Source organism: Pelophylax lessonae (genome assembly GCF_965119305.1).
Source record: "Pelophylax lessonae genome assembly, contig: HAP1_SCAFFOLD_398, whole genome shotgun sequence".
Classification (NCBI taxonomy): domain Eukaryota; kingdom Metazoa; phylum Chordata; class Amphibia; order Anura; family Ranidae; genus Pelophylax; species Pelophylax lessonae.
This window is the reverse complement of record NW_028119946.1, coordinates 57,619-80,400: the sequence shown is the minus strand read 5'-3', so window position 1 is coordinate 80,400 and position 22,782 is coordinate 57,619. Positions and strand designations below refer to the sequence as shown.

The 22,782-nt window shown below is 47.3% G+C and overlaps 1 protein-coding gene across 1 annotated transcript in view; it reads left to right on the top strand.

Annotated features, from left to right (window-relative positions):
- LOC309543834 (vitamin D3 hydroxylase-associated protein-like) overlaps positions 1-10,953 on the top strand; it is an 81,384-nt gene extending 70,431 nt beyond the window's left edge. Inside the window, exons 14-15 of the mRNA XM_082276261.1 lie at positions 2,623-2,768; positions 10,710-10,953. Coding sequence (XP_082132387.1) covers positions 2,623-2,768; positions 10,710-10,835 — 272 coding nt within the window. The 3' untranslated portion in view covers positions 10,836-10,953. The remainder of the gene's footprint in view (positions 1-2,622; positions 2,769-10,709) is intronic.
- Positions 10,954-22,782: the final 11,829 nt, after the last annotated feature.

Sequence of the window (22,782 nt, the reverse complement as noted above, 5' to 3'; positions counted from 1 at the left end):
TTGTCTTGTTGGAAGGTAAACCTTCGGCCCAGTCTGAGGTCCAGAGCACTCTGGAGAAGGTTTTTGTCCAGGATATCCCTGTACTTGGCCGCATTCATCTTTCCCTCGATTGCAACCAGTCGTCCTGTCCCTGCAGCTGAAAAACACCCCCACAGCATGATGCTGCCACCACCATGCTTCACTGTTGGGACTGTATTGGACAGGTGATGAGCAGTGCCTGGTTTTCTCCACACATACCGCTTAGAATTAAGGCCAAAAAGTTCTATTTTGGTCTCATCAGACCAGAGAATCTTATTTCTCACCATCTTGGAGTCCTTCAGGTGTTTTTTAGCAAACTCCATGCGGGCTTTCATGTGTCTTACACTGAGGAGAGGCTTCCGTCGGGCCACTCTGCCATAAAGACCTGACTGGTGGAGGGCTGCAGTGATGGTTGACTTTCTACAACTTTCTCCCATCTCCTGACTGCATCTCTGGAGCTCAGCCACAGTGATCGTTGGGTTCTTCTTTACCTCTCTCACCAAGGCTCTTCTCCCCCGATAGCTCAGTTTGGCCGGACGGCCAGCTCTAGGAAGGGTTCTGGTCGTCCCAAACGTCTTCCATTTGAGGATTATGGAGGCCACTGTGCTCTTAGGAACCTTAAGTGCAGCAGAAATCTTTTTGTAACCTTGGCCAGATCTGTGCCTTGCCACAATTCTGTCTCTGAGCTCTTCAGGCAGTTCTTTGACCTCATGATTCTCATTTGCTCTGACATGCATTGTGATCTGGAAGGTCTTATATAGACAGTTGTGTGGCTTTCCTAATCAAGTCCAATCAGTATAATCAAATACAGCTGAACTCAAATGAAGGTGTAGAACCATCTCAAGGATGATCAGAAGAAATGGAAAGCACCTGAGTTAAATATATGAGTGTCACAGCAAAGGGTCTGAATACTTAGGACCATGTGATATTTCAGTTTTTCCTTTTTAATAAATCTGCAACAATGTCAACAATTCTGTGTTTTTCTGTCAGTATGGGGTGCTTTGTGTACATTCATGAGGAAGAAGAATGGCTGCAATATAACAAAGAGTGAAAAATTTAAGGGGGTCTGAATACTTTCCGTACCCACTGTATAGGCCCCGGGTTGGCCATATTCACTGTTACCGCTCTTCTGTCACTTGTAAACACAGAAGTCTGGCTTCTATGCTCGCTTCCCCAGGCAGCTCCCTCAGAACCTCCCCACACAGCACGAAGGCCGGACAAGGAGGGACAGTTGCCGATGCATGGATGTGTTTATGGGCTTCAGAGACAGCATCCCATGTTGAATTAGGCATGCATGGCTGCACCCTTCCTCCTCTGGGTGCATGCCAAGGCACGGCCCTTAAGGCCCTTCAAAATCCTCAGCACCAAGCCCATGATGCTCTTAATCCGGCCCTGGTCCTCCTCCACCGCCGCTTCCACCTACACCGCCCATAGGTGTGCGCAGCCTATTGCATTAGGGTGTGCACCCCAAAGTTGAAATACACATGCATGTGTTTGCCTACATGTACATGGCCCCGATACATTACTCTCCCTGCTGGCAAAGAGAAATAGAGCAGTGCAGGTCCGAGGGAGATCTTTCCCATCTCCTCACTGGCAAACAGAGCGATAATGCTAATGTGCCCTAGGTGAATAGGGTGTGCCCAGGTACACCCGGCACACCCTGTGCGCACGCCTATGACACCGCCACATCCACCACCACCTCAACCTCCCTCCTACTCCATATGGGCCTCGTCCTTCAGAGATGAAGAAGAACATTGTTTTATTTTTCTGTTTTTTTTTTTCGTTGTTTTAAGTTATTTCCCTATTCACATTTGTTTGCAGAGCACTTGCCATGCTCTTAACTACGTTTTGCTGCCATTTGCAGCACTCTAGCCCTTTCCATTGGTGTTTTAGAGCCATTTTAGTGCCTGAAAGTTCGGGTCCCCATTGACTTCAATGGGGTTCGGTGTCCGGGAAAAGTTCGGCAAAAGTCCGGGACACGGACCCGGACTTTTTTTTAAAGTTCGGCCGAACCCGCCGAACACGGACATCCAGGTGTCCGCTCAACTCTAGTTGTATTGTGTTGTGTTGTGTTTTGTTATATTGTGTTGTATTGTGTTGTATTGGGTTGTGTTTTGTTGTATTGTGTTGTGTTGTATTGTGTTGTGTTGTGTTTTGTTGTATTGTGTTGTATTGTATTGTGTTGTATTGTGTTGTGTTGTATTGTATTGTGTTGTATTGTGTTGTATTGTGTTGTATTGTATTGTGTTGTATTGTGTTGTGTTGTATTGTATTGTGATGTATTGTGTTGTGTTGTATTGTATTGTGTTGTGTTTTGTTGTATTGTGTTGTATTGTATTGTGTTGTATTGTATTGTGTTGTATTGTATTGTGTTGTATTGTGTTGTGTTGTATTGTGTTGTATTGTGTTGTGTTTTGTTATATTGTGTTGTATTGTGTTGTGTTGTATTGTGTTGTGTTTTGTTGTGTTTTGTTGTGATGATGAATTATGATTACTTTTATTCTGGAGGTTGGTGGGATTATTCTCCTGAATGATGATGACTATTATTACTCCCCTTCCCCACCATTGGTCCTGTATGATAATAATCTCCTCTTATGTTCGCAGTGAGTTGCTCATACACTTTGCTGTACAACCTCCTCCAGTTCCCGGCCGGGGTGGTTCCGGTGGGTTCGGTCACGGCAGAAGACGAGGAGGCCCTGAGACATTACACCGGATATGATAACGATCTCTGGGACAAACTCTTCAGAAAGGTGAAGTGATCTGATAATACGAGGCGGGGGGACCCCTAGACATTCCTATAGTCCATATATATTGTGTATTATAGAGGGGGGAGGGGAGGGCATAGGAACATTGTACCCCAGTATGACTGCCCCCCCCCATATCTCCAGGCTGTGGTCTCTCCTCCTCAGTGTATCCTGGGGATGATGGGAATTGTTGTCATCTCCCTGGGATTTAGTCAGGACAAAATAGAAATAGAAGCCATTCCGTACTTCTCCATAATACACAAATCATCGCAATTCGCCCGCCAATACAGAAAAAGAGCCGGAGATCTGCCAGAAATCCAGAGAGCTCCCAACTTCCTCTTCTTTTGTTAGATGAGGGGAGGAGTTATGGGTAGGAGGAGGGGGGTGGGGTTATGGAGATGAGAAGAGGGGAGGAGTTATGGGAAGGAGGAGGGGGATGGGGTTATTGAGATGGAGGAGGGGGGTGGGGTTATTGAGATGAGAAGAGGGGAGGAGTTTTAGGAAGGAGGAGGGGGTGGGGTTATTGAGATGGAGAAGGGGGTGGGATTATTGAGATGAGAAGAGGGGAGGAGTTATGGGAAGGAGGAGGGGGTGGGGTTATTGAGATGGAGGAGGGGGTGGGGTTATTGAGATGAGAAGAGGGGAGGAGTTATGGGAAGGAGGAGGGGGGTGTGGTTATTGAGATGGAGGAGGGGGTGGGGTTATTGAGATGAGAAGAGGGGAGGAGCTATGGGAAGGAGGAGGGGGTGGGGTTATTGAGATGGAGGAGGGGTTGGGGTTATTGAGATGAGAAGAGGGGAGGAGTTATGTCAGTATATAAATATACAACCAGATGGGGATTTTTTCAGACCTCCAGAAAATACGTTTCCAGGGTAATCATCATCAGTCTCCTTGTGAGAACATTCCTCCTACAATATGGAACAATGTCTGCACCTCTAATCCAATGAGGAATGAAATACTATTGTGGTGTACCGGGCCGGACAATGTGGACATTTTTAGCTATTGCCGCTGTTTCCGAGAAGTTTCTATCAAATAGTGGGCCCAAGCTATGTCAGCAAAGACCTTCAGTTTTAGACATTTATGACCCATGGCATGCATGGTAATAGAGCGCCATCCGGGGTTTGGACTTTGGAAATGTTTCCATTAAAGAAACTGAAAAAAGATTTGATCCCTGCAGATTACAGAGAAATGTAATAATTAGTATAATTTTTAAAATAGGTGTATTTTATATGATAGAGACAGAAAATCAACCAAAAATCCAGAAAAATCACATGATAGAAATGTTATAAATGGAGTTGCAGTTCAGTGAGTAAAATAAGTATTTGATCCCCTTAATAGTTGGTGGAGAAACCCTTGTTGGAAGCACAGAGGTCAGACGTTTCTTGTAGTTGGAAGCACAGAGGTCAGACGTTTCTTGTAGTTGGCCCCCAGGTTTGCACACATCTCAGGAGGGATTTTGGTCCACTCTTCTTTACAGATCTTCTCTAAATCCTTAAGGTTTCTTAGCTGTCGCTTGGCAACTCGAAGTCTCAGCTCCTCCATAAATTTTCTATAGGATGAAGGTCTGGAGACTGACTAGGCCACTCCATGACCTTAATGTGCTTCTTCTTGAGCCACTCATTTGTTGCCTTGGCGATATGTTTTGGGTCATTCTCATGCTGGAAGACCCATCCATGACCCATCTTCAGTGTTCTGGCTGAGGGAAGAAGGTTCTCATCCAAGATTTTACAATACATGGCCCCGCCCATTGGCCCCTCAATGCGGCAAAGTCAACCTGTACTACCTTCAAAGGTGCAGCGCTCTCCTTCAATACGTTAACTGTAAAGATTATTTGATATATAAAGTTTATCAGTGATCAAAATAGTGTTAAAAAATCAAATACAATAATAATTATATACACAAGTTTACAAATATATACAGTATCTGACAAAAGTAAGTACACCCCTCCCATGTGACAACACTGAAGAAATGACACTTTGCTACAATGTAAAGTAGTGAGTGTACAGCTTGTATAACAGTGTAAATTTACTGTCCCCTCAAAATAACTCAACACACTGCCATTAATGTCTAAACCGCTGGCAACAAAAGTCAGTACACCCCTAAGTGACAATGTCCAAATTGGGCCCAAAGTGTCAATATTTTGTGTGGCCACCATTATTTTCCAGCACTGCCTTAACCCTCTTGGGCATGGAGTTCACCAGAGCTTTACAGGTTGGCACTGGAGTCCTCTTCCCCTCCCCCATGATGACATCACAGAGCTGGTGGATGTTAGAGACCTTCCCCTCCTCCACGTTCTGTTTGAGGAGCCCCACAGATGCTCAATAGGGTTTAGGTCTGGAGACATGCTTGGCCAGTCCATCACCTTTACCCTCAGCTTCTTTAGCAAGGCAGTGGTCATCTTGGAGGTGTGTTTGGGGTCGTTATGTTGGAATACTGCCCTGCGGCCCAGTCTCTGAAGGGAGGGGATCATGCTCTGCTTCAGTATGTCACAGTACATGTTGGCATTCATGGTTCCCTCAATGATCTGTAGCTCCCCAGTGCCGGCAGCACTCATGGAGCCCCAGACCATGACACTCCCACCACCATGTCTGACTGTAGGAAGACACACTTGTCTTTGTACTCCTCACCTGGTTGCCACCACACACGCCTGACACCATCTGACACCAAATAAGTTTATCTTGGTCTCATCAGACCACAGGAGATGGTTCCAGTAATCCATGTCCTTAGTCTGCTTGTCTTCAGCAAACTGTTTGTGGGCTTTCTTGTGCATCATCTTTAGAAGAGGCTTCCTTCTGGGATGACAGCCATGCAGACCAATTTGATGCAGTGTGCGGCGTATGGTCTGAGCACTGACAGGCTGACCCCCCACCCCTTCAACCTCTGCAGCAATGCTGGCAGCACTCATACGTCTATTTCCCAAAGACAACCTCTGGATATGACGCTGAGCACGTGCACTCAACTTCTTTGGCGGACCATGGCGAAGCCTGTTCTGAGTGGAACCTGTCCTGTTATACCTCTGTATGGTCTTGGCCACCGTGCTGCAGCTCAGTTTCAGGGTCTTGGCAATCTTCTTATAGCCTAGGCCATCTTTATGTAGAGCAACAATTCTTTTTTCAGATCCTCAGAGAGTTCTTTGCCATGAGGTGCCATGTTGAACTTCCAGTGACCAGTATGAGAGAGTGAGAGCGATAACACCAAATTTAACACACCTGCCCCCCATTCACACCTGAGACCTTGTAACACTAACGAGTCACATGACACCGGGGAGGGAAAATGGCTAATTGGGCCCAATTTGGACATTGTCACTTAGGGGTGTACTCACTTTTGTCAGATACTGTATATATCAAAGTGTTTTATATTACAATTTTATACATATATATATCTTTATGAACTGGCACTGAAAGTTGGACTCAATTTGATATACATAAAATGAGAATATCATCAAAAATTGAATTTATTTCAGTAATTCAATTAATAAATATATTTTCTATAGATGTTACACACAGAGTGAGAGATTTCCAGCATTTCTTTCTTTTAATTTTGATGATTATGACTTCCAGCGAGTGACAGCAATGCTTAGATGTGTATTCCATGTACTTCAGTGTAGGAGTTGGACAGACTGATACTGGGGTCTCTTCCTATTGTCTGTATAAAAAGGTGTTCTGTGTTTATACTTAGGATACTGTTTAATTTTGTACTGTGTTTTAGCCTTGTTGCCGGCAGTCTAGTCTTCCAGTCTGGTGTAAGTGCGCTGAGTTAATTAGCATGTGAATGATAACCTTGTCTAGATGGGATTAGTCATGAGTCAGCTGTACCTCGTTATCTAACCATTGTGTGATGTTTTGGGTAAATATTCGGGTCATGGTTCATGTAGTGACTGACATACTTCTCAAGTTTATAAAAGTCTGTTTCTTGTTCAATAAAGGAGTTAGTTGTTTTCAGACACATAAAAGCTAAGTTCAGGCTATGTATGGGGGTGGCAGAAACCTCTATCTATATTCAAGACAGGAGGAAGCCGTGTACTGATGGAAGCACACAAGTACAGTGTGGGTCTGAGGTTCCGTCACATTGGTGGCAGCGGTGGGATGCTTCCTGCAGTCTGGGACATCCAAACATCCACTGGGATCCAAGGTCCGGATAACAGAAGAGGAGAGGTACAGATGTCAGCCACCATGGAAGAGGAATTCGGAAGGAGGTTGTGAGAGATGCGGATACAACACAGGGGACCGGTGTCAGAGAAGGTCCTGCTAGGATGGTATGATTCAATCTGCTTGGAACTCTGGAAAGAAACGCTAGCCTGTGAGCAGCGACACCAGGGAAAAATCCTCCCCTCCATCCAGGAAAGGTTCTGGTCGCAGTATGGATTGTGGGTGCTGGTTTTGGGAAATAAACCGCACAAGGAATGGAAAACTGTAGGGACCGTGACTGTAGTGAAGGTGACTGTAGTGAAGGTGACTGTAGGGACGGTGACTGTAGGGATGGTGACTGTAGGGACGGTGACTGTAGTGAAGGTGACTGTAGTGAAGGTGACTGTAGGGACGGGGACTGTAGGGATGGTGACTGTAGGGATGGTGTTCTCTGGGTCATAGTCAGCATTTTTCTTCCTCCAAACACAGCAAGTCGAGTTAATGACAAGTAGCTCAGTTTTGGTCTTATCTGACCACAGCACTTTCTCCCAATCCTCCTCTGAATCATTTAGATCACATGTGTCAAACAAGGCCCACGGGCCGAATCGGACCCACCAGGCCAATCCATGGCGGCGTATTGTGTTACCAATGGTGTGTTTGGTGACTGTGGTCCCAACTGCCTGGAGATCATTCACAATGACCTCCCGTGTAGTTCTGGACTGATCCCTCACTTTTCTCATGGCCATCCTCACCCCATGAGAAGAAATCTTGCATGGAGCTCCAGACTGAGGGTGATTGATGGTTATTTTGTATTCCATTTGCGAATATTCCCTCCAACAGTTGTCTCCTTCTCACCAAGCTTCTTGCTGATGGTCTTGTACCCATTCCAGACTTGTGCAGGTCTACAATCTTCTCCCTGAATCCTCTGACAGCTCTTTGGTCTTCCCATGATGGTGAGGTTTGAGTCCTCGTTCACATTGGAGTTCAAACCCGCATTTCATTGTGATTTGGGCTGCAACTTGAAAGACATCTATGCAGGTTCATGCACAGATGTTTATTTAAGTGGACCCCAAAGTCTCAAAAAATAGTGCCGGAACTACTTTTGGAAATTGATGCAGCGCTACAAAGTCAGCGTCGCACCGATTTGGATAATGCGGTTACCGGCAATAGGCTGCGATTTGACATATTCTACTTTCCCACTAGCAACTAACAGATGCTTTTTATTACCTTGAGCTAATTAACTAGCAGACTTGCCGTCGTCGAGCTCATGAAGTACAATACACATTATTATAAGTGTAAACACGTCCCCACACTAGACAATAGGTGAGTTAATCAGCACAATCAACAATGTGTGGAAGACAGGTGGTTGTGCTGATATTAGCATCTCCCTTGAGTCTGACAGTGTGGAGCAGTATTTTATTGGCAATAGGCAGCTAGGCCTTTAACATGGATCCTAGGCCTGGAGTCCCAGTCCAAGAGCCTGTGTGTCTTGGGAAGACGTGGACTTGAATCCAAAGTAACATTACTCCAAGGGTCCCCCCAGCATACACCCCACAAAGAGCAGTGTTCCCTCGCAAGCCACGGCCCATAGTACGTAGGCAAGAGGCTAGCCTGCAGTCCCCTCCAAAAGCCCCTGTCCTGAGTCAGTTTGTCACATACACATAACGAGTTGTCATTGGGAGCACCTTCTTAAAGTGACAGGACTAATCTATGTACCAAATGAGCACCTACTGTAGCCAGTCTGTGGGGGGGGCAGAATTATTGTCAGTTGGTTGGGTATCAAATACTTATTTTACTCCCTGAACTGCAACTCCATTTCTAACATTTGTATCATGTGATTTTTCTGGATTTTTGGTTGATATTCTGTCTCTATTATATAAAATACACCTATGATAAAAATTATACACCCGCCATTGCTTTGTACCACAATCTGCAGGGATCAAATCATTATTTTCCCAGCTGTATAAGAAGATGATGAAAGTAGAAAGTGGACAAATTGGAAGGGGGACTTCCCTGGGATGACACTAAATCTACACTACAAGAGAGCCAGCTCAACACCTTTCCTTCCAACACTGAATGCCTGAAGTCCTGTTGACAGAGGAAATTGTGGACCAGCTATAACAGAATGATGAGTAATCAGTAGTGCACCCTGACTGCATACATACTATCACTACACTACAGGGTTCCACTATTCCCAGATTTACAGCAAAGTAGCCAAAAGAAACAAGCAAAACATCAGATTATGGAGAGGAGGAGAGGGGAGGGGCCAGAGAGGTGAAAAGAGAGTGAAAGATAATGGAGATGGGGGGGGGGAGATAGAGGGGGAGGGATAATGGAGATTAGAGTGGGGAGATAGAGGGGGAGAGATTATAGAGATGAGGAGGGGGAAGGGCTAGGGAAATGAAAAGAGAGTGAGAGATAATGGAGATTGGGGGGGGGAGATAGAGGGGGAGGCATAATGGAGATTGGGGGGGGGGGGATAGAGGGGGAGGGATTATGAAGATGGGGAGAGGGGAGGGGTTAGGAAAATTAAAGCGAGTGAGGGATAATGGAAATTGGGGGGGGGGGGGAGATAGAGGGGGAGGGATTTTTGAGAATAGTAGAAAAGGACAACATAGAGGGGTGGGACTATGGAAATTAGGAGAGGAGAGGGCATAGAGGGGGAGGGATTATGGAGATTAGGAGAGGGGAGGGGTTAGGGAAAAGAAAAGCGTGAGAGATAATGGAGATGGGGGGCAAGATAGAGGGGGAGGGATAATGGAGATAGGGGGGGGGGATAGAGGAGGAGGGATTATGGAGATGAGGGGAGGGGTTAGGGAAATGAAAAGAGAGTGAGGGATAAGGGAGATTGGGGGGGGGGAGAAGATAGAGGGGGAGGGATTATGGCGATTAGGAGAAAGGACAACATAGAGGGGCTGGGACTATGGAAATTAGGAGAGGGGGGGCATAGAGGGGGAGGGATTATAGAGATTAGAAGGGAGAACATAGAGGGGTGGGATGAAGACAATTAGGAGAGGGGAGGAGATAGAAGGGGAGGGATTATGGAGATTTGTAGAGGGAGGAGATGGGAATTGAGGGATTAGGAAAATGAGAAAAGAGGAGGAGTTATGAAGATGAAGAGAGGGGGAGGGGTTTGTTGATGAGAAGATAGGATAGGAGGAGTTATAATGATTATGGAGATGGGGAGGGAAAGGTGCTCTGCAGTCCAGCAGGGAAGAACTGGGCAGGGCTGACACCACAGTGTGAGATTTTAGGGCAGCAGAGGTGAAGAGGAAGTTTGGAGCTCACTGGATTTGCTGCAGAATCAGCGAATATCTTTCTGTACCTGCGGTGATTGAAGGGATAAATCCCGGGGAATAGCGCCTGTATTGCAGAGATGTGCTGCATATGTTTTATTAAGAGAAAAATGCGAAACGTATGGTTAGGAGACCTAATCCATAAATTTCACAGAAAACGTAGACTTTCAGGGGCACCTCGTAGAATAAACCAAAGCGACTCACAATTGATAAAAATTATCATTTTATTACAAAGAAATTTTTTTCTCAATGTTATTATTTGGATGATGCCACTTGTTGGGTAGTTCATTTCTTTTTCTATACATATGTTTTATTTGTATTTTTGCTGTATGTCCTCTTCCTCCATTCTCCTCCTCCATTGGTGACTCTCTTCCTCCATTCTCCTCCTCCATTGGTGGCTCTCTTCCTCCATTCTCCTCCTCCATTGGTGGCTCTCTTCCTCCATTCTCCTCCTCCATTGGTGACTCTCTTCCTCCCTCTGCTGACCATGTTCACTCTCCTCCTGTCATTGTGTGTCTCTGCAGGCGGTGGCGGATGGGGTGGGGTTGCCGCTGTCTGTACAGTGTGTGGCGCTGCCCTATCAGGATGAGCTCTGCCTGCGCCTCATGAAGGAAGTCCAGACCCTCCACAGGCGGCAGATGAAGAGATGAAAGGAGGACCTGATAGGTCGGTGGAAGGGAGAGCGTTGCTTTTCTAATTGTTGGACGTTTGGCTCCAGAGCAAAGAAAATATTTCTAATTATTTTTCAATAAACGTTCGGAAATTGTTCTCTGTGTGCAATTAAGTCATTATTAAATGAGCTAATGTGCAAATCCTCTGATTCTCCAGAGAATTCACCATATCCTCCTCCCATCACATGTGACGTCTGTGTCCTCCTCGTATCTCCTGAGTACTCCATCACATGTGACGTCTGTGTCCTCCTCGTATCTCCTGAGTACTCCATCACATGTGACGTCTGTGTCCTCCTCGTATGTCCTATGTACTCCATCACATGTGACGTCTGTGTCCTCCTCGTATCTCCTGAGTACTCCATCACATGTGACGTCTGTGTCCTCCTCGTATCTCCTGAGTACTCCATCACATGTGACGTCTGTGTCCTCCTCGTATCTCCTGAGTACTCCATCACATGTGACGTCTGTGTCCTCCTCGTATCTCCTGTGTACTCCATCACATGTGACGTCTGTGTCCTCCTCGTATCTCCTCTGTACTCCATCACATGTGACGTCTGGGTCCTCCTCGCATCTCCTGTGTACTCCATCACATGTAAGGTCTGTGTCCCCCTCGTATCTCCTGTGTACTCCATTACATGTGACGTCTGTGTCCTCCTTGTATCTCCTGTGTACTCCATCACATGTGACGTCTGTGTCCTCCTCGTATCTCCTGTGTACTCCATCACATGTGACGTCTGTGTCCTCCTCGTATCTCCTGTGTACTCCATCACATGTGACGTCTGTGTCCTCCTCGTATCTCCTGTGTACTCCATCACATGTGACGTCTGTGTCCTCCTCGTATCTCCTGTGTACTCCATCACATGTGACGTCTGTGTCCTCCTCGTATCCCCTGTGTACTCCATCACATGTGATGTCTGTGTCCTCCTTGTATCTCCTGTGTACTCCATCACATGTGACGTCTGTGTCCTCCTCGTATCCCCTGTGTACTCCATCACATGTGACGTCTGTGTCCTCCTCGTATCCCCTGTGTACTCCATCACATGTGATGTCTGTGTCCTCCTTGTATCTCCTGTGTACTCCATCACATGTGACGTCTGGGTCATCCTCGTATCTCCTGTGTACTCCATCACATGTGACTTCTGTGTCCTCCTCGTATCTCCGGAATACTCCATCACATGTAAGTTCTGTGTCCCCCTCGTATCTCCTGTGTACTCCATTACATGTGATGTCTGTGTCCTTGTTCTGTCCCCACATGAAGGCGAATGAAGGTATAACTGATAATAAAGGGTAAAAAGAAAAGGTGTATGGCGCTGCCAAAATATACTAATTGTTCCGTGTGTCTTTCAGCGATGCTAAATGTATATTAAATATGTGTCTCCACTGTGAATTTTAAATGAATAAAGTGTCAGGTGCATCATATATGTGACTGGTGAAAATATATAATGAGTGCAACAATAATAGGCGATCCAACCCTGTGAGGGGTTTACAATAGTGCTAAAACAGTTGAGAATAAAATGGGTGAAAAATGCAATGTGAGTAAAATATGAAAAATGTGAGTGATGTCAACCCAATAAAATAGGGAAATTTAGTAAAAATCGGTTGGATCCACTTAAAAACAATCAATAACACATGAGTGAACTGTGAAATTCTTAGACAATGTAACTATACAATAAATAGCATCATATATGACATAAAACTGGGTAAAGGATGTAAACTCTTATAAACCACTCTAAAATATGACAATAGTCCAGGTGTTAGTAAGTCCGTAATGACTGCACTCACCAGAAGACGTCACTCCGACGAAACGTACGTAGAGCGTCATCACGTCACATCCGCCCAAGTGGAATGCACATCCGGCCCGTGGAACACACGGCGTCCCGGAAGTGCGCAACTATTGCTGTTTACATGCCGATTACCCTCTTTATGTTTGTGAGTACCCATTTTTTGATTCTAATAAAGTAATTTTAAAAGCGGTACTACTCTATGTGAGCCTTCTTCCCCCATATATACCTGTGCACCTGTGGACCCTAATCCCAAGGACCTTGGCACGCAGGACTCGGGCAGAATATTGGACCACACAGTTACTCTAATAACCAGAGAAGGGGACCCCAGGATTATATATCCAAGGCCTGATACCCCTATAGGGGTGAACAACTCTGGTGAGTGCGGCCCAAGGGGTGCGGGGAGCACTGAATTGTCACTGATATCTGAGCACCTCCAAAAATATTCTCCGTTAGAGCACCTGCACTCAAGTCACTTTTTTGCTCCCCTATTTTAGGAAGGGTTTTTCCATTGTGGGACCACCCTCCTTTTTAGGCTTTTTCAGTCATTACGGACTTACTAACACCTGGACTATTGTCATATTTTAGAGTGGTTTATAAGATTTTACATCCTTTACCCAGTTTTATGTCATATATGATGCTATTTATTGTATAGTTACATTGTCTAAGAATTTCACAGTTCACTCATGTGTTATTGATTGTTTTTAAGTGGATCCAACCGATTTTTACTAAATTTGCCTATTTTATTGGGTTGACATCACTCACATTTTTCATATTTTACTCACATTGCATTTTTCACCCATTTTATTCTCAACTGTTTTAGCACTATTGTAAACCCCTCACAGGGTTGGATCGCCTATTATTGTTGCACTCATTATATATTTTCACCAGTCACCTATATGATGCACCTGACACTTTATTCATTTAAAATTCACAGTGGAGACACATATTTAATATACATTTAGCATCACTGAAAGACACATGGAACAATTAGTATATTTTGGCAGCGCCATACACCTTTTCTTTTTACCCTTTATTCTTACTATATTTCTAGGAATATAGTGCACAGGTGGGCTGCAGCCAGTATCAAATATTATATTAGAGGCTTAAAATTATCCTAAGAGCGGATTCTTCATATTTCATAACTGATAATAGCTGTGTGCAGGGGTGGACTGACAACTCATGGGGCCCCCGGGCAATCAGAGATCATGGGGCCCCCTGTGTCCACACTCAAGCCACACAAAGCCCCACCTACAAATTGCAGCTCAGCCACATAGAGTGGGCATTTAAATATCTACCGCAGCATAGCCTGCATGGAAGTTCCTGGCTTCTTTCTGTAGTGTGTAGCCTCTCATGGGGCCCCCTACTGACCCTGGGCCCTCGGGCAGTGCCCTAATCCCCGAATGGTCAGTCCGCCCCTGGCTGTGTGACTTCCAACCTTCGTATCCAAGCAGTGGGGCAGACCGGACCGGCAGATGCTCAGGTTAGATGAATCCAGACTTAGGCATGAAGATGAAAACAAACGTTAGTTTATTCAATCCAGATACAGCAATAGACGGTGATACAATACTGTTCTGTAGTAGTGGTATCAATACTGTCCTGTTGGTGTCTATCCTGAGGCTAACTGCTGGTCAAAAACTGATGCCTTCACAAGTCCAAAAATGTGAAGTTTTCAGTCACACAGCCATAAAGAACTGAAGATGGCTGCTGGATGTGATAAGACACACAGCCGGAAAAACCACGCCTATAATGTCAAAAACTTTACTAACAAGAACAAAGGCGTGCCGCATGCAAATTCTGGCCAGCAGATGGCAGCAGTACAACAATGCATAGAAACAACATGGTGAAAGAAAGATTGTTAATGTAATGTACAAAATAACTATGAGGAGAACAGCACAGTCCTCCTCGTATCCCCCGTGTACTCCATCACATGTGACGTCTGTGTCCTCCTCGTATCCCCCGTGTACTCCATTACATGTGACGTCTGTGTCCTCCTCGTATCCCCCGTGTACTCCATTACATGTGACGTCTGTGTCCTCCTCGTATCCCCCGTGTACTCCATTACATGTGACGTCTGTGTCCTCCTCGTATCTCCTGTGTACTCCATTACATGTGACGTCTGTGTCCTCCTCGTATCCCCCGTGTACTCCATTACATGTGACGTCTGTGTCCTCCTCGTATCCCCCGTGTACTCCATTACATGTGACGTCTGTGTCCCCCTCGTATCTCCTGTGTACTCCATTGCATGTGACATCTGTGTCCCCCTCGTATCTCCTGTGTACTCCATTGCATGTGACATCTGTGTCCTCCTCGTATCTCCTGTGTACTCCATTGCATGTGACATCTGTGTCCTCCTCGTATCTCCTGTGTACTCCATTGCATGTGACGTCTGTGTCCCCCTCGTATCTCCTGTGTACTCCATTGCATGTGACATCTGTGTCCTCCTCGTATCTCCTGTGTACTCCATTGCATGTGACATCTGTGTCCCCCTCGTATCTCCTGTGTACTCCATCACATGTGACGTCTGTGTCCTCCTCGTATCTCCTGTGTACTCCATCACATGTGACGTCTGTGTCCCCCTGGTATCTCCTGTGTACTCCATTGCATGTGACATCTGTGTCCCCCTCGTATCTCCTGTGTACTCCATCACATGTGACGTCTGTGTCCTCCTCGTATCTCCTGTGTACTCCATCACATGTGACGTCTGTGTCCTCCTCGTATCTCCTGTGTACTCCATCACATGTGACGTCTGTGTCCTCCTCGTATCTCCTGTATACTCCATCACATGTGACGTCTGTGTCCTCCTTGTATCTCCTGTGTACTCCATCACATGTGACGTCTGTGTCATCCTCGTATCTCCTGTGTACTCCATCACATGTGACGTCTGGGTCCTCCTCGTATCTCCTGTGTACTCCATCACATGTGTGACGTCTGTGTCCTCCTCGTATCTCCTGTGTACTCCATCACATGTGATGTCTGTGTCCTCCTCGTATCTCCTGTGTACTCCATCACATGTGATGTCTGTGTCCTCCTTGTATCTCCTCTGTACTCCATCACATGTGACCAGAGTTGTATGAAGTACTCGAAACCCATACTTGAGTAAAAGTACAAGTGCTCCATCAAAAAGTGACTTGAGTAGAAGTACTAAAGTATTCAACATTTTTTGTACTTAAGTATTGCAAGTAGTTTTTTTTAAAAATGTTGCTACTCAAGTACTGAAAGTAAAAGTACAAGTACTGTGTTATGTAGTTATTAAAGAAAGAAGTCAAAAGTTTGAACATCATATTGTTTTTTATTATTTATACATACAGTAACATTTATTTTCCTATGCGCTGATAATACACAATGTTCTGAGCTTCATGAAACTTCCATCTACTGTTCTGGCAGTGGTAATTTTTATAATAGTAACGAGTAACTATGCAGCACAAAAAAAAAATATTGGAGTAGAAGTATCGAAATCATCGAAAAAATGTGGTGAAGTAAAAGTGGAAGTAGGAGAAAAAAATTCTACTCTAGGAAAGTACAGATACCGCCTTTCGGTACTTAAGTACAGTAGTGAAGTAGTTCTACTTAGTTACTATACATCTCTGCATGTGACGTCTGTGTCCTCCTCGTATCTCCTGTGTACTCCATCACATGTGACATCTGTGTCCTCCTCGTATCTCCTGTGTACTCCATCACATGTGACATCTGTGTCCTCCTCGTATCTCCTGTGTACTCCATCACATGTGACGTCTGTGTCATCCTCGTATCTCCTGTATACTCCATCACATGTGATGTCTGTGTCCTCCTCGTATCTCCTGTGTACTCCATCACATGTGACGTCTGTGTCATCCTCGTATCTCCTGTATACTCCATCACATGTGACGTCTGTGTCATCCTCGTATCTCCTGTGTACTCCATCACATGTGACGTCTGTGTCATCCTCGTATCTCCTGTATACTCCATCACATGTGACGTCTGTGTCATCCTCGTATCTCCTGTGTACTCCATCACATGTGACGTCTGTGTCATCCTCGTATCTCCTGTATACTCCATCACATGTGACGTCTGTGTCATCCTCGTATCTCCTGTGTACTCCATCACATGTGATGTCTGTGTCCTCCTCGTATCTCCTGTGTACTCCATCACATGTGACGTCTGGGTCCTCCTCGTATCTCCTGTGTACTCAATCACATGTGACGTCTGTGTCCTCCTCGTATCTCCTGTATACTCCATCACATGTGACGTCTGTGTCCTCCTCGTATCTCCTGTGTACTCCATCACATGTGACATCTGTGTCCTCCTCGTATCTCCTGTGTACTCCATCACATGTGACATCTGTGTCCTCCTCGTATCTCCTGTGTACTCCATCACATGTGACGTCTGTGTCATCCTCGTATCTCCTGTATACTCCATCACATGTGATGTCTGTGTCCTCCTCGTATCTCCTGTGTACTCCATCACATGTGACATCTGTGTCCTCCTCGTATCTCCTGTGTACTCCATCACATGTGACGTCTGTGTCCTCCTCGTATCTCCTGTGTACTCCATCACATGTGACGTCTGTGTCATCCTCGTATCTCCTGTGTACTCCATCACATGTGACGTCTGTGTCATCCTCGTATCTCCTGTATACTCCATCACATGTGACGTCTGTGTCATCCTCGTATCTCCTGTGTACTCCATCACATGTGACGTCTGTGTCATCCTCGTATCTCCTGTATACTCCATCACATGTGATGTCTGTGTCCTCCTCGTATCTCCTGTGTACTCCATCACATGTGACGTCTGGGTCCTCCTCGTATCTCCTGTGTACTCAATCACATGTGACGTCTGTGTCCTCCTCGTATCTCCTGTATACTCCATCACATGTGACGTCTGTGTCCTCCTCGTATCTCCTGTGTACTCCATCACATGTGACGTCTGTGTCATCCTCGTATCTCCTGTGTACTCCATCACATGTGACGTCTGTGTCCTCCTCGTATCTCCTGTGTACTCCATCACATGTGACGTCTGTGTCCTCCTCGTATCTCCTGTGTACTCCATCACATGTGACGTCTGTGTCATCCTCGTATCTCCTGTGTACTCCATCACATGTGACGTCTGTGTCATCCTCGTATCTCCTGTATACTCCATCACATGTGACGTCTGTGTCATCCTCGTATCTCCTGTGTACTCCATCACATGTGATGTCTGTGTCCTCCTCGTATCCCCCGTGCATTCCGTCACATGTGATGTCTGTGTCCCCCTGGTATCTCCTGTGTACTCCATCACATGTGACGTCTGTGTCATCCTCGTATCTCCTGTGTACTCCATCACATGTGACGTCTGTGTCATCCTCGTATCTCCTGTATACTCCATCACATGTGACGTCTGTGTCATCCTCGTATCTCCTGTATACTCCATCACATGTGATGTCTGTGTCCTCCTCGTATCCCCCGTGCATTCCGTCACATGTGATGTCTGTGTCCCCCTGGTATCTCCTGTGTACTCCATCCCATGTGAGGTCTGTGTCCTCCTCGTATCTCCTGTGTACTCCATCACATGTGACTTCTGTGTCATCCTCGTATTCCCCGTGCATTCCGTCACATGTGACGTCTGTGTCCTCCTCGTATCTCCTGTGTACTCCATCACATGTGACGTCTGTGTCCTCCTCGTATCTCCTGTGTACTCCATCACATGTGATGTCTGTGTCCTCCTCGTATCTCCTGTGTACTCCATCACATGTGACGTCTGTGTCCTCCTCGTATCTCCTGTGTACTCCATCACATGTCCTACCCTGTCCTACCTTACACCTATAGCTGACATCAGGAGGCAGGACAGTTCTGAATGGAGCACTGGAGCTGCACAACTTTTCCTGTTAATCAGCTTATGATTGGTTGCTAGGACCGCCCTGTGTCCTAGCAACCAATCACCTGCTGCTTAACTTGAAAAGTTAACTTGGCAACTCCCGCAGTCCGGATCTGCCTTGCCTCCCGATGGCAGCTTGTGAGGATGTCAGTAGTGGCGCCTGCTGAGGGTGGAGAATCGGCTCCTAAATAGCAGGACTGCCGCAGCATGGGCGGGACAATGGCTTGGTCCGGACGCTGACCATGATCCACTGTTTAGTAATGCCTGATATAAATATTATAAATGCCTCACTTAGTAGATCTTATGTCCCCCATCTGCATTCTGGACCTTTTAGTATGGGCAAGTTCGGTGTCTATCTGATTGGCATTTTCCTACACATTAGTGCTACTACGGGGCTTTTTTTCTTAGCAAATAGGTACAGAAACTCAACCACGACCCCTCAAACTTTATCAACTCCGAACAGCATAAAATAGTGGGTGTGATTAAATTTCACAGTGGGAGGGTCTTTAAGGGGCATAAAATACCAGGAGTGCAGAGTTCAAGAAGGGGGGGGGGGGTTACACACAGAGCGCAGAGTTTGGGGCTGCACTAGGTACAGAGTTCAGAGTTCAGGGTTACGCTACATACAGAGTGCAGAGTTCAGCGGTGTGCTGCATACAGAGTTTCAGAATTCAGGGTTAGGCTATAGACAGAGTGCAGAGTTCAGGGTTACAGCACAGTCCGGCTCAGGACACAAGGTGTGACATTGCACAGTCTGGCTCAGGACACAAGGTGTGACATTGCACAGTCCGGCTCAGGATACAAGGTGTGACATTGCACAGTCCGGCTCAGGACACAAGGTGTGACATTGCACAGTCCGGCTCAGGACACAAGGTGTGACATTGCACAGTCCGGCTCAGGATACAAGGTGTGACATTGCACAGTCCGGCTCAGGACACAAGGTGTGACATTGCACAGTCCGGCTCAGGACACAAGGTGTGACATTGCACAGTCCGGCTCAGGACACAAGGTGTGACATTGCACGGTCCGGCTCAGGACACAAGGTGTGACATTGCATGGTCCGGCTCAGGACACAAGGTGTGACATTACACAGTCCGGCTCAGGACACAAGGTGTGACATTGCACGGTCTGGCTCAGGACACAAGGTGTGACATTGCACAGTCTGGCTCAGGACACAAGGTGTGACATTGCACAGTCTGGCTCAGGACACAAGGTGTGACATTGCACAGTCCGGCTCAGGACACAAGTTGTGACATTGCACGGTCTGGCTCAGGACACAAGGTGTGACATTGCACAGTCTGGCTCAGGACACAAGGTGTGACATTGCACAGTCTGGCTCAGGACACAAGGTGTGACATTGCACAGTCTGGCTCAGGACACAAGGTGTGACATTGCACAGTCCGGCTCAGGACACAAGGTGTGACATTGCACAGTCTGGCTCAGGACACAAGGTGTGACATTGCACGGTCCGGCTCAGGACACAAGGTGTGACATTACACAGTCTGGCTCAGGACACAAGGTGTGACATTGCACAGTCTGGCTCAGGACACAAGGTGTGACATTGCACGGTCTGGCTCAGGACACAAGGTGTGACATTGCACAGCCCGACTCAGGACACAAGGTGTGACATTGCACAGTCTGGCTCAGGACACAAGGTGTGACATTGCACAGTCCGGCTCAGGACACAAGGTGTGACATTGCACAGTCCGGCTCAGGACACAAGGTGTGACATTGCACAGTCCGGCTCAGGACACAAGGTGTGACATTGCACAGTCCGGCTCAGGACACAAGGTGTGACATTGCACAGTCTGGCTCAGGACACAAGGTGTGACATTGCACAGTCTGGCTCAGGACACAAGGTGTGACATTGCACAGTCTGGCTCAGGACACAAGGTGTGACATTGCACAGTCTGGCTCAGGACACAAGGTGTGACATTGCACGGTCCGGCTCAGGACACAAGGTGTGACATTGCATAGTCCGGCTCAGGACACAAGGTGTGACATTGCACAGCCCGGCTCAGGACACAAGGTGTGACATTGCACGGTCCGGCTCAGGACACAAGGTGTGACATTGCACGGTCCGGCTCAGGACACAAGGTGTGACATTGCACGGTCCGGCTCAGGACACAAGGTGTGACATTACACAGTCTGGCTCAGGACACAAGGTGTGACATTGCACGGTCTGGCTCAGGACACAAGGTGTGACATTGCACGGTCTGGCTCAGGACACAAGGTGTGACATTGCACAGTCTGGCTCAGGATACAAGGTGTGACATTGCACGGTCTGGCTCAGGACACAAGGTGTGACATTGCACAGTCTGGCTCAGGACACAAGGTGTGACATTGCACAGTCTGGCTCAGGACACAAGGTGTGACATTGCACGGTCCGGCTCAGGACACAAGGTGTGACATTGCACAGCCCGGCTCAGGACACAAGGTGTGACATTGCACAGTCCAGCTCAGGACACAAGGTGTGACATTGCACGGTCCGGCTCAGGACACAAGGTGTGACATTGCACAGCCCGGCTCAGGACACAAGGTGTGACATTGCACAGTCCGACTCAGGACACAAGGTGTGACATTGCACATGTGACATTGCACAGTCCGGCTCAGGACACAAGGTGTGACATTGCACAGTCCGGCTCAGGACACAAGGTGTGACATTGCACATGTGACATTGCACAGTCCGGCTCAGGACACAAGGTGTGACATTGCACAGTCCGGCTCAGGACACAAGGTGTGACATTGCACAGTCTGGCTCAGGACACAAGGTGTGACATTGCACAGTCTGGCTCAGGACACAAGGTGTGACATTGCACAGTCCGGCTCAGGACACAAGTTGTGACATTGCACGGTCTGGCTCAGGACACAAGGTGTGACATTGCACAGTCTGGCTCAGGACACAAGGTGTGACATTGCACAGTCTGGCTCAGGACACAAGGTGTGACATTGCACAGTCTGGCTCAGGACACAAGGTGTGACATTGCACAGTCCGGCTCAGGACACAAGGTGTGACATTGCACGGTCCGGCTCAGGACACAAGGTGTGACATTGCACAGTCTGGCTCAGGACACAAGGTGTGACATTGCACGGTCCGGCTCAGGACACAAGGTGTGACATTACACAGTCTGGCTCAGGACACAAGGTGTGACATTGCACAGTCTGGCTCAGGACACAAGGTGTGACATTGCACGGTCTGGCTCAGGACACAAGGTGTGACATTGCACAGCCCGACTCAGGACACAAGGTGTGACATTGCACAGTCTGGCTCAGGACACAAGGTGTGACATTGCACAGTCCGGCTCAGGACACAAGGTGTGACATTGCACAGTCCGGCTCAGGACACAAGGTGTGACATTGCACAGTCCGGCTCAGGACACAAGGTGTGACATTGCACAGTCCGGCTCAGGACACAAGGTGTGACATTGCACAGTCTGGCTCAGGACACAAGGTGTGACATTGCACAGTCTGGCTCAGGACACAAGGTGTGACATTGCACAGTCTGGCTCAGGACACAAGGTGTGACATTGCACAGTCTGGCTCAGGACACAAGGTGTGACATTGCACGGTCCGGCTCAGGACACAAGGTGTGACATTGCATAGTCCGGCTCAGGACACAAGGTGTGACATTGCACAGCCCGGCTCAGGACACAAGGTGTGACATTGCACGGTCCGGCTCAGGACACAAGGTGTGACATTGCACGGTCCGGCTCAGGACACAAGGTGTGACATTGCACGGTCCGGCTCAGGACACAAGGTGTGACATTACACAGTCTGGCTCAGGACACAAGGTGTGACATTGCACGGTCTGGCTCAGGACACAAGGTGTGACATTGCACGGTCTGGCTCAGGACACAAGGTGTGACATTGCACAGTCTGGCTCAGGATACAAGGTGTGACATTGCACGGTCTGGCTCAGGACACAAGGTGTGACATTGCACAGTCTGGCTCAGGACACAAGGTGTGACATTGCACAGTCTGGCTCAGGACACAAGGTGTGACATTGCACGGTCCGGCTCAGGACACAAGGTGTGACATTGCACAGCCCGGCTCAGGACACAAGGTGTGACATTGCACAGTCCAGCTCAGGACACAAGGTGTGACATTGCACGGTCCGGCTCAGGACACAAGGTGTGACATTGCACAGCCCGGCTCAGGACACAAGGTGTGACATTGCACAGTCCGACTCAGGACACAAGGTGTGACATTGCACATGTGACATTGCACAGTCCGGCTCAGGACACAAGGTGTGACATTGCACAGTCCGGCTCAGGACACAAGGTGTGACATTGCACATGTGACATTGCACAGTC